Genomic DNA, 12,322 nt, shown 5'->3' on the forward strand with positions numbered 1-12,322 from the left:
ACAAGAAGAGAGGGACACAACCTAGAACAGATAATGGATGTCTATTCTATTAACATTTCTACATCTGGAGAATGGGGCTGTTCTATGTGTTGTTTTCTCCCCTCCCTGTCTTTGCCTAGGGCCCCATATCTCGGAAGGGTCAGAACGTTGAACATCTGAAAATGTCTCACCTGAAAGGCCAGCTCCATCAGCACGATCCCTCCTGGCAGCGCCCTCTGGAGGTGATAGGAGGCGGTGCCAGCCGCTGACGCCTGCCAATCACAGGAAGGAATGTTCCATCATGTGGACGTTCTAGTGCCCAATGACGGAGCATTTAGAACACCTGTTCTCCGTGCCTTTCCTGTATCTGGATGCTGGCTGTTGCCATAGCGATGAGCTGCACTCACCAGCTCAGCCATGTTAAGGATAAAGGGGATCAGTGTGTTCCCACCAGTGGAACTGTGGCCATCGTCCTGAGGCGTGGACTCAGGTCATGTGACTTAGAATGAAATCCCACACTTGGTGACTTTGGACTCCGACTGCGAACAGCGCCGGGACCTTTACCGTAGAACCTTCCTCCTGACCCACATCTGATCCCTCATCCAAACTGGATCAGAGCTTGTCTGATTAACCTTCTTTCCTAGATGGACACCTGTGGAGCTAGCTTACCGTTAGCTTTGCTAACATAGAAAGTCTTTATAGATCTGTGCCTCTATGTTTCTGCTGGAGGTTTCTTCCTCTCCACTGTCGCCGAGTGCATGCTCAGTGTGAGGGATTGCTTGCATTCATCCTGTAAAGCGTGACTGGATGCAACCCGCTAGAAACTTTGAACCTTTAATCCGGAGGATCTGATTGATCTGGATCTATAAGGTGACCTGATGTGATTGGATCTCTATGGGATGGCGCGCTGCCTGCTGTCACCCTCCCAGCCGGTACCAGAACCATCTTCAAATATTAAAATGATGAGTTATTACCTTAGGGTTGTCCTCACTCTTCTGCTTCACGTAGGAGAAAGACATCCTTCCCTCCAGCGACATGGAGCTGAGCAGTGCGGCGCGCGCCCTGGCAACGCTAGCAGAGGGATGGAGGGACAGCCTGAGGTTAATCTACGGTACCCAACAGACCAGCCGGTAACACCTCCCCACCGACGGAGGAATCCAGAAGCACAGACCTGCGAGCAGGAGATGGAGGCCGGACTTGGACCAGGATGAAGCCCATGCTCTGCAGGTACTGGACGTACTGCTGAAGGAAGGTGTTGGAGATCTCCAGCAGCCACGGCTCCTCCTTCAGCCGGCTGGGAAGCATGTCGGCCGAATCCGTGCTGCAGCTCCGATCTCGGCCCGACGCAGTGGAGTCGCTGGAACGATGGCGTTTCTGGGAATGGGTGGGAACGGAGGGTTCAGGAGGAACGGCCTGGAAAGCCTGGAACAGCCTGGAACAGTCTGGGTTTGTTCTGCAGCCGCTAACCACCTCAGTGAAGCTAATCTGATCTAAAGCAAATGAGGTCCAGACGGCAAACAGACCCAGAACCAGATGAAGGTTCTGAAATGTCAGGCCTGCATAGCAGAGGGAGGACTAACCTTCACCACGGGCTCAAAGCCCGGTTCCTCCTGGATCTGCTTCCTGAAGCCCGGGTCAAACAGAAGCGGGGTGGCGCAGTAGTGGACCAGCCTGGAGGACTGCTTCAGAGTGTCCAGGTCGGTCCCCTGAAGGACAGGACACAACTTTACAGAGCCAACAGAACCAAACAGAACTTTTAAGATGGAACAGAACTTCAGAGGGACCAGCTGAACTAACTGGAGCCGGCTCAGGCTCCTGGACCGACCCGTTCAGATGTGACACCAGCCTCCATCAGGTGCAGGTTGGTTCTGTCCAGCTGGGATACTCACAGATATGGGCATGTTAGATTGGGCCGACCTCTGCTGCCACGTCACAAACAGGTTTTCTATCTTCATCTGCTTCTCCATCTCTGAAGGAACCAGCACAGACGCTTCAGAACCCCATCCAGAACCAGGAGCGCCCACGTTCCTGCAGAGGCGGCTTACCTCTGCGCTCGGCAGCCTTGATCTCCAGAAGCTGGTTCCCGTGTCGAAGCACAGCGTCTCCTTCCATCAGGGGCCTGATGGTGCAGACGTCCCTCAGAGCCTCGTCGAAGGGCAGCAGCTCTGAGGGGAAATGGAGCGGAGCCAGACTGCGGCCAGAACCGCCCAGCCTCCCCTGCTCCTTGCTGGGGGATGGGGCCACGGCGCTCCGCAGCAGGGCGTCGGGCTCCATGGAGGGGCCCAGGAACGGGTTTGGATCCTGGAGAACAGGCAGAGAAGAACCAATCGGTCAGATGACCTTACCAACCTGGAGCTTCTGAGGAACCTCTGAGATGAACAGACTGTGGGCAGATGGTTCCATCAGCAGGACAGAAACCAGCAGAGAGGCTTCAGATGGCTGCAACCTTAGGGGCACCAAGGAGCGGCGCCGTAGATCCTCATGATCTCAGAACCATCACTGCCCTGGTTCTGATTAACAGTAGCAGAATCTGAAGCTGCTGCTGGTCCTGGTACTGTTACTGGTCCTGTTTCTGTTACTGGTCCTGTTACTGGTCCTGGTTTCATTGCTGGTCCTGGTACTGTTACTGGTCCTGNTACTGGTCCTGTTTCTGTTACTGGTCCTGTTACTGGTCCTGGTTTCATTGCTGGTCCTGGTACTGTTACTGGTCCTGTTTCTGTTACTGGTCCTGGTTCTGGTCCTGGTTTCATTGCTGGTCCTGGTCCTGGTCCTGTTACTGGTCCTGGTTTCATTGCTGGTCCTGGTCCTGGTCCTGTTACTGGTCCTGGTTCTGATCCTGTTACTGGTCCTGGTCCTGGTCTTGGTCCTGTTACTGGACCTGCTGCTGGTCCTGGTTCTGTTACTGGTCCTGGTTCTGATCCTGTCACTGGTCCTGGTCTTGGTCCTGTTACTGGACCTGCTGCTGGTCCTGGTTCTGTTACTGGTCCTGGTTCTGATCCTGTTACTGGTCCTAGTCTTGGTCCTGTTACTGGACCTGCTGCTGGTCCTGGTTCTATTACTGGTCCTGGTTCTGATCATGTTACTGGTCCTGTTACTGGTCCTGGTTCTGGTCCTGGTCCTGTTACTGGTCCTGTTACTGGTCCTAGTCCTGGTCCTGTTACTGGACCTGCTGCTGGTCCTGGTTCTATTACTGGTCCTGGTTCTGATCATGTTACTGGTCCTGTTACTGGTCCTGGTTCTGGTCCTGGTCCTGTTACTGGTCCTGTTACTGGTCCTCTCAGTTTCTCCCGTGCTTTATTGGGGGGTGGTAGACGTCTAGCGTTGGGCTCAGCGAGTGTCTGTCGTGTTTCTGGGTGAACTTCCTCGCTTCATCACAGGAAGCAGAAATAGATGAAGGAACCAAAATGTTTTCTTCCGGACCTGAAGGTTCTACGGAGGCTTTCTAAACGTTCCATGCAGAAGAACGATAATCATCAGTTCCTGAAACTTTTTAAAAATCCCGTTGCTTTTAGCTGCATCATTTGAAAAGAATAAGTAAATAGTAATTTTTTTGTCATTTTATGGGAATTAAAGATTGAATAAATCACAGAATCTTAGGAAACGTGTTTAACTGCAGCCTCTTTATTACAGTGACCATCACACATCTAAGAAAATTCATTTCTCATCATTTAGCTTTTTCATCATCCAGAGTGGTTTCAAACATCCAGACTGTTGTTTAATTGGAGGAACTGGAAGGTTGAACTGTTTACATTTTAATAGAGTAAAAACTAAATAGATCCGCTGATCTACATCTCTAATCTGTTCATCTAATTATTTTCCTTCAATAAAAGACCGACTGCCTTAAGTGTTTAAATCCTGTATGGTGGTGCATTCTATGTTGTAGTTTTCTACAGTTCTGATTCAGCTGCATATCTCCATGATTTATATTTTAATGGACTGCGGTGCGTTCAACTTTTCAATCTGTTGAGTCATACTGAGCCCCGCCCCCTTTAGTGGTCTCTGATTTACAGACAGAAAACAAATGTTTAGGGTTTCCATCCGGCTGAGGCTGATCTAGCATCTCTGAGGTGTTTGATGTGATTCTGTTCTGAGGCTCTTTGGAGGGAAATCTGTTCAGAAGGAGCAGCTGAGTGGATGTGACAGAACAGGGCGGCCCCAGGCTGAAGGACAGGCCCCGCCCCCAACAGATGAAGCTCTGTCCAGGCTAATCTGCTGCTGCTCCAATTGTCCTCATCAGCCATGAAGCGCTGCCAAGCGACAGAACCCCAACTGGATTTTTTTCTGGGAGCTGTTCTGTTCACTACCCCCACTGTCCTTTTGTTCCAGTCGGTTCTGTAGAGGTTCTGTTGGAGTGTCTCCAGTATGTTGGAGGTTCTGGTCCATGTTGGAGGTTGGTGGGGGTATAATTCACAGTAGACCAGGAAGTGTTCGTTTTCCTTTATTGGACATTTTGTCAGCTTGTCTGTTTGCTATATTAACCAATATGATGTGTTGAACTAGATCTGCTATTTTCACAGCTTTTCTGAGACACTTTTTTATAACACAGGGCATTAACTAATAAAATAGTTTATTTAAATCACAGCAATAATGAACTGCACGGAAGCATTCTATACCCAGCTATAGTAGCATCTAGTCTAGAGCTGTCAGTCTGGTATAGAATCTGGTTGTTATTCCAAATTGTAAAGGTTTGCAACATAAACTAGAATAAAACCTTTCAGAATTTCAGTTGACTAAAACCGAGTAAAACTATTAGATATCGTAATGACTAAAATGCGACTAAAACTATTAACAGTTTTTGTCCTGAAGATGAAACTGAGACTAAATCTAAGATGCTGTCAGAAACAACAGCAGCAGCTGAAGGACGACCAGAACCAGGCTGTTTATCAGCTTCTAACAGCAGAACCAGAACAAAGGTCCAGCATCACCTCCTGATGCTCAGCAACAGGCTGGCTGGGATAGAATGAGGAGAGGGACGCTAACAGGAACTAGCATTCGGGCGGCAGCACAATCTACTTCCAACATTTCTATGTTTAGAGCAAGAAAAACATGGAAGTGATTTCCGTTTATGTTTCTGATCCAACATGGTATCCTGGTATTAAACACCTTCTACTGGAACCAGAACAGGATGATGACCCTCATCCCAGTAAGGCCACTGGTTCGTCCACCTACCAGCTTGGAGTCCAGTTCATGCAGCGGTGCGTCGGAGAAGCAGAAGTGATGGAAGAGGCCCATCTTCTGGTTGAACAGGCAGTGGACAACGTGAGCCCTGGCGTTCTGCCACTTCACCAGACGCACCAAGTCGCGGTTCAGGGCGGCGCCTAGATCCACGGACCAGTTATAGCTGAACAGAGTCACCTGACGGAGAGACACATCTGCATGGTGAACATCTGGGAGACGCAGATGTCCCTCTGCCAGTGGTCCTCCTCACCGTACCCTTTTGTCCTGGATGCTGATGAACAGGAACCTCTGCCTGGGGGCCTGTCCTGCCTCGGCCTGGCTAGGACTGAGGGAGTCGCTCTGCTCCGGGGCCTCGAAGCGCTGGAAGCCTTTCAGAGCTGGGTGGCAGAGACAGGAAGCACAGTGAGGAACAACGCAGACGGATCCAGTGGTCAGTGACCAGAGGCTGGTTCCTGCTCTGAACCAACCACTTCCTGCTTCCTGTAGGAAGGACGCTTCCTGGGAGGCGCTGGATGAGAGCAGGAACCAGATCCAGGACCCTGCCGTTGGTGCCGGTACCGGAACCACCACTGGCCTCTGACATTTCCTGCCTGCACTGGAACTACAGTTTGGTTTGGGCTGAAATTAGCAGCATTAATCCAAGAAAACAGAATTGGTAGCTAGGAGCCAAACTTACGTGTGAACCTATTTAGCCCTGCGCAGCTTTCCTCATCTGAACTGTCGTCTGCAGCCAAACAGAGGAGGGACAAACAGCAAGGCAAGATGGACAGTGAAACACAGCTGGACACAAACGGATGGAAGCTCATGTTTGCAAAATAACAGCAGGGAGTTAGACAGCTGGCATGGACAGAGAAACACAAACAGCATCAGAGAGGCTCCCTGCGCCTCCAAGCAGCACAAACATCTGCATTCATGAGGTAGGAAGCTAGACTGGAGACAGATCCTTTGCTCAAAACATCTGGCTGGACACCGAACATCTAAGCTATCATTCAAACTACTTTTCAGGTTCCAGTTTTCACTGCAGGGCTCCAACTGTTGCCCCGCAATGTGTGGGCGGGGCTTAGATGAGCAGGAATGATAACTGACAGCTTAGGTGCAGCAGCTTTACAACCTAAAACATAGAAGGTGACTGATGCTTTCCAGACATCCCTATTTTCCTCGCAACCTGAATGCAAAAAAGGGAATACTTGAACTGTCGTCATGGAAGCCCCGCCCCCAAACTGAGGGGCAGCAGTTTGAAACTGGAAATAAAACATTTTCTGCTCAGTTTCCTTTTTTTTCAGTTAACCCCTCCCCCCAGAGGGGCCCTGCAGTGGACGGCCCCCCAAGGAGAGCCGGCTGCAGAGCTCACCTGGCTCTGTGCAGCAGTGCCACTGGTGGAAGTTTCGTCCAATGAGAATGAAGCTGCGTTTGGCGTCTGGAGGGTGGCTGAGCTGCTGGACCAGGAGGACGGGGACGAACACATCTCCAGAGGGAGAGCTTCAAAAGACACCAGAGAGACGAGGTCAGAGACAGACGGTTAAAACCTTCCACTAGCAGCCGTCCAATCACAGAGCTTCTCACCAGAACCTCCCTAAAGCCCCTCATTCCCACCCTCTCTGTGACCACCAGCACCCACCCAGGCCCCGGTACGAAGAGTCAGAAACCATTTGGACTCCACCAGAACCCTCACAACCTGGGAATTCTACTGGAGCCTCTGCTCACCTGGTCCTCTCAAAGGATTTCACCGTGGTGTCAGCGGCCAGAGAGCTGACCAGGTTGGAGATCTCCGTCAGGATGGAGGGCAGCAGGAAGTTGGAGGCAATGCCGGCCGTGCACTGCTGGATGGAGGGGCAGCCTTGGAGCCAGTGATGGAGAGGAGGAAGAGGAAGAGGAAGAGGAGGGCTAAGTGAAGGAAGGAGGGTAAAGTAGCGGTTCTGCAGACCCGCAGAAACTCACCAAGTTTGGCCATGAAGCTGATCCATGCCTGGCAGCAGTCCTGGTAGACGGGGTGTAGGGTGCCGGTGTCGCCCTCCTGCAGCTGCCTCCTGAGGAACCAGAACACAGCGGCAGCTGAGGCTCAGAGGACTCTGAGGTTCTGCGGCGGCCCGGTTCCACCAGGACTACTCACCTCTGAGCCTGCTCCAGCTCCGCCGCCCTCTCCTGACTCCACTGCTGCTTCACGTTCTCCGTCTTGTGTCTGCGCCGCGCCGCCCGCCCCTCCTCCCCTTTCTCTTGGATGATGTCATCCGTGGTCTTGGGGATGCCAAGTTCTGCCGAGTCGGGTTTGCTCTGAAGGGAGACACAGATAGTTCTGCTCACAGGCAGGCCAGACTAGTCGCTCCCAGAACCGATTATCTATCAACAGAGGAGGTTTCTGCTGACGGAACCTAACAGAACTCACCAGTATGTCCCAGAAGCTGCGGCGGGTGCTTTTACCGGTGGGCGTGGTGGACTCTGAGGTGCCGGTACCGGTCAGCGGGTTGCTGCCGGCAGGCTGGGTCAGGCTGATGGGAGAGGGGCAGACCTTAAAGGCCCGTGAGCCGCTGCGCTGCCTGGGGCTGTCTCTGCTTTCTTTCACCTCCGCCAGAGAGGCTCCTGGAAACACGACACCCCATTAACCAGCGGATCCGTTCCAGTTCTAACAGGCTTTATCTGGACCTGTGGGACACAGCATCGTCCCCACGGCAACAGAGGGGTCTCCCCAGGAGGAGATGGGAGCAGCAGATCTCAGCTTATCATTTTAGACAGGTTTTATTGTTAAATCAACGTGAAACTAAAAAGTCAGCGAGTAGAAAAGTCTGAGTATGTTGATGAAACATTTCCTGCCACATCGGTCAGTCTGTCACCTTTAACTTTACCGGCTACCAGCTGTTCAATAACTTTACCCAGAAAACCACAAAAAGCAGGTCAGCTTCTGGAGGGAATGAATACATTTGGACCAAAGCTGAACCAGATCCAGCAGAGAAGCTCTGAAGGTGGGAGAACAGGAACCAGAACCTGTGGCTCCTCCAGGTGGGTCAGTCTGAGCGGGGTCCAGACCACTAGGACCCTCCCTCCTCCCACCCAGCAGCTCTCCCTCTGCAACGGTTCCAATATTTCCCATGATGCCACTCTGTGTGTCGCCGCATCAGCTGGACCGCCAACAGCTGCTACTACCTGATCGCTCCCTGATTTCATCTCTGAAAGAGGAACAGCAGAGAGGCTACATGTGGGGAGCGCAATGAGCTTTCTGAAATGGCACCATTTTTATTTCTACGATGAAGTATTAGGGCCAGGCTGGAGATTTTTTATTTCAAGAATAAAGTTGTAATATTACAAGAATAAAGTCATAATAGATATAGATTATAGAGAATAAAGTAAAAAAACAGTCCGTTTCATAAAGAAAGCTTGGAGCTCCGCCCAGCAGATGACGGCCAACCAGCTCCACCAATCAGCAACCAGAGTCCACTTTGACATCCTGCCCAGTTTGATGATTTTTTATTTGTGAAACCGAAGCCAAAGTAAAACTTCACATGATCCTCGACACACCTTCATTCATGTAATGTTACAACTGTATTGTTGTAATATTATAACTTTTTTTCTCGTAATGTTACGACTTTATTCTCGTAATATTACGACTTTATATATAATTTTTTTGCCTGGCCCTAACACGCCGTGGTTTTAAAGTGAAAACGGGTAATATTTCCTGTTTGTGTTTTCTCGTGTGGGGGGCACCTGCCAGCTGTTTGCACTATGTAGAGAACATAAGGTTGTCCTCAAACTGAAGCCAATGGAGACTTCGATCCAATCTGGTTTTAACCTGTAAACCTTGTTATCAAAAAAATAAATCATCAAACCAATAAAATGGTAAAGGCATCTCCTGTTTGATCATCTGATGTTTTCTGGACTGATAACTATGACGATGGGACCAATTCCTTCTTGAACAATAAAATTGTTTTTTTTCCCCTGTTCTTCAGGTTCTTCTGCACAGCTTTCAGCTCCTCTTGGTTTTCTGATCTGAAGGCTCTCTTTTTATCATGTGTAAAGCTTTTGGATCAAGGTTTATCCAGGGCCTTTGATAGAGAAAGGCCATGCGTTCTGCGGGGAACCACCGCTCTGTGAACACCTGTTAGCGTGGTCCATGATGTTGCCTGAGACATCGTGGACCACGCTAACAGCTGTAATCTGTTACTGCAGAGCATCCATATTTATGTGTGTCCACAGTTAGCATGGTTAGCCGTGGCTCAGTTAGCATAACCCAGCTGCTGTAGCCTGGTTTCTGCAGCCAATCAACCCACCCTGAAGGGACATGAGCTCACATTTGTGATGGTGATGGACAGGAGGATGGGTGGCTACCCTCACCTGTTCTAGAGCTCAGGCTGGGGGCATCCATGGCATCTGTGGGACTGTGGAGGAGTGAGTAATGAACAGCTGATCTCAGGTCGGAAAGTTGACATATTTTAGCCAATTAGAACACAGAGATTATCTGCTCAAATGGCTCCAAAAGCACAAATCAGACAAAAAGAATAAAACCTCCGATCTGTGAGCGTCTGCTAAAGGCTCAGTGGGAGCGTCTCCAACTGCAAACATGTCTGATGAAATCTGGAGGCTGATTTCTGTAGAAATGATTACCTTTAGTTTCTTCTCTCTGGACACCAACACAGAGAGGATTGGGAAGGACCCTAAGCTCCATGATGGCGTCACAGAGCGCATGGCGCAGCGCCCCCTGCAGTTTATCGCTCAGCTGTAAGGGGCTGATGTTCCCTTGCTCCCAAATGTCAAAGCGCACATAAAGCTGGGCTGGGGAGAGAGACCAAGCAGAGGGGTGGTGACTTTCAAAGCAAGCAAAATAAAGATACTGGCATGTATGTTAAACTACTGCTGCGCATGGTTTACTACCGCACAACAAAAATCACACATGCACAAGAAACTGCACCGAGAGGAGAAAATCACTCTGCGGGAGCGCCAGCTCATCCCACGCTGAGAATCTCACCGCACACAAGATTAGCTATCCAGCGGCCACGCTTGAGGACAGCGGCAATATCGAAGGAATCTCTACCCTCAGACTGATTTTCTCCTCGTGCGAGGGAAAAAGTGTTTTGACAGTTTGGGTGTAGTTAAACCTCTTGTGATGCTACGATCGCACCTAAAGCAGCTGAACATGCACTTCAGCTGTTGGAAAAATTTAACTGCTGCTGGACGTGCCTCATCAACCAATCAGAGCAGCTGATCTGGGATCTGGCAGGGAGTCAGACGCAGCACTGCTGATGCAGAGCGCTATGATCACTCCTCTGAAACTGTTTATTAACGTCTAGCATTTAACGTTTATTAAAGTACCTGCCGGTAAAATATTAATTATTAATTTGGTGCCTTAGTTTGGATTACATAAGTAAAAAACGCTAACATCTACTTCCAGCCGTTGTGAACACTAGCGGAAAACCGCGATGAAGCGACCAGGCCAGAGGCTGCTGTTGAACTGGATTCCCAGTGACAGCGCAGCGCCGGTATGTGGGGGTCTGAGCGGCTCCCACAGAGAAATAATCTTTGAAGGCAGGATGGTAATCTGGATGAACTGACTGCACAGACCATGTTTTCAGGAGGACTTTCTCACTTCAACATAGATTCTAACTACTTTTACCCGCTGATCACAGCTGCTCCTGGCTCCTGTGTGCGGTCTGAGCGTAGCATTCGTCTTCTCCTGATTGGGCCTTGCAGACAGGATCACATGGGAAGAAGGATCAGGAAGCCATTGACTGACGCTTACCACCTATGTATCACAAACTTTGGAGAAGCCTCCGCCACTGTCAGTCAAAGGCTTCCTGACCCTTCTTCCTATGTGATCATGTTTTGAAGGCCCAATCAGGAGGCCGCTGGATAGAAAATCGTGCAAGCTGTGAGATCCCGAGCACAATGCAGAGCGTGCCTGGGGGTAGCTGCCATGCGGAAAACGATTTTCTCCTCTTAAAGCGGCAGTTTCTCGTGCATGTCTGATTTTGTGGAATGGTGGTAGATAAACCATAAGCAGAAATAGTTTAGCATACATGCCAGTATGCTTATTTTGCTGGTGGGTGTTTTGAAATAAATGTGATGCCATAGAAAAGAATCTTCTGTCCCAGAGTTCTGTCCTGAAACCAGTCAATGTGGGTTCGGTACCTGATCTGGAGCTGATGTTTTCTGCTTTCATCACGGTTGTCAGCTCCTCAAAATGTTCAGGGTGGAAAGGAATGGGGCAGGGCTCACTTCTGGGTGTGGGGGGGCTGCTCTGAGCTGCAGCCTGGAGGGCTTGCCCTTCAGCATCCACAAAGGACAAGGCAATGCAGGCAATACCTAGAAGAGAAGATGGGAAATGATCTCACTGATTCAGCCCAGAGAAACCCACAGGCCAGAAAACATTACATTGATTCTCTATGTTTCACCAGTTGAAAATAAAAGAAGTATAAGGAGGAATGAACAAATCGGTCAGATTATTTAAGGGAAGTCATTGTTTGGGGGAGTGGTGGCCTAATGGTTAGGGCATAGAGCTTGGAATCCAGAGGTTCTGAGTCCAAGTCCCACTCCGACAGACTGCCACTCTGGGTCTCTGAGCCAGCCATTTCAGACCCGTCGGACCGATCCATTTCAGACCGGTCGGACCGATCCATTTCAGACTGGTCGGACCAATCCATTTCAGACCGGTCAGACCGATCCATTTCACATCGGTCGGACCGATCCATTTCACATCGGTCGGACAAATCCATTTCACATCGGTCGGACAAATCCATTTCACACCGGTCGGACCGATCCATTTCACATCGGTCGGACCGATCCATTTCAGAATTTTCTAATGGTTTATACTGCTGCTCATAGCTGGAACTTCAGGCTCTAAGAACCAGTGATCTGTTCAACTCACATTGATGGGCTTTCTGCTGGGTCCATGATGGGACTCCACAGTGTGAAGGAAAGAGCACCACTGAGCGCAGAATTCATCCTCCATGGGAGCGTTATGCAAGCCAATACCAGTCCAGAATGAGCTAAAGTTAAAACCTGGGGGGTTCAAAGCTAACCTGTAAACCTAGAGGGGTCAAAGCTAACCAGTAAACCTGGATGGTTCAAAGCTAACCTGTAAACCTAGAGGGTTCAAAGCTAACCTGTAAACCTAGAGGGGTCCAAACCTAACCTGTAAACCTAGAGGGTTCAAAGCTAACCTGTAAACCTAGAGGGGTTC

The 12,322-nt window shown here is 50.0% G+C and overlaps 1 protein-coding gene across 1 annotated transcript in view; it reads right to left on the reverse strand.

Annotated features, from left to right (window-relative positions):
* szt2 (seizure threshold 2 homolog (mouse)) overlaps positions 1–12,322 on the reverse strand; it is a 96,999-nt gene that overhangs the window by 17,601 nt on the left and 67,076 nt on the right. Inside the window, 16 exon segments of the mRNA XM_015396136.1 lie at positions 171–251; positions 954–1,050; positions 1,151–1,353; positions 1,560–1,685; positions 1,869–1,948; positions 2,025–2,280; positions 5,149–5,334; positions 5,413–5,534; positions 5,834–5,881; positions 6,509–6,636; positions 6,862–6,994; positions 7,096–7,184; positions 7,268–7,428; positions 7,541–7,734; positions 9,751–9,918; positions 11,272–11,445. Coding sequence (XP_015251622.1) covers positions 171–251; positions 954–1,050; positions 1,151–1,353; positions 1,560–1,685; positions 1,869–1,948; positions 2,025–2,280; positions 5,149–5,334; positions 5,413–5,534; positions 5,834–5,881; positions 6,509–6,636; positions 6,862–6,994; positions 7,096–7,184; positions 7,268–7,428; positions 7,541–7,734; positions 9,751–9,918; positions 11,272–11,445 — 2,246 coding nt within the window.

The sequence above is a fragment of the Cyprinodon variegatus genome, unplaced genomic scaffold (genome assembly GCF_000732505.1).
Source record: "Cyprinodon variegatus isolate N-32 unplaced genomic scaffold, C_variegatus-1.0 Scaffold777, whole genome shotgun sequence".
NCBI lineage: Eukaryota > Metazoa > Chordata > Actinopteri > Cyprinodontiformes > Cyprinodontidae > Cyprinodon > Cyprinodon variegatus.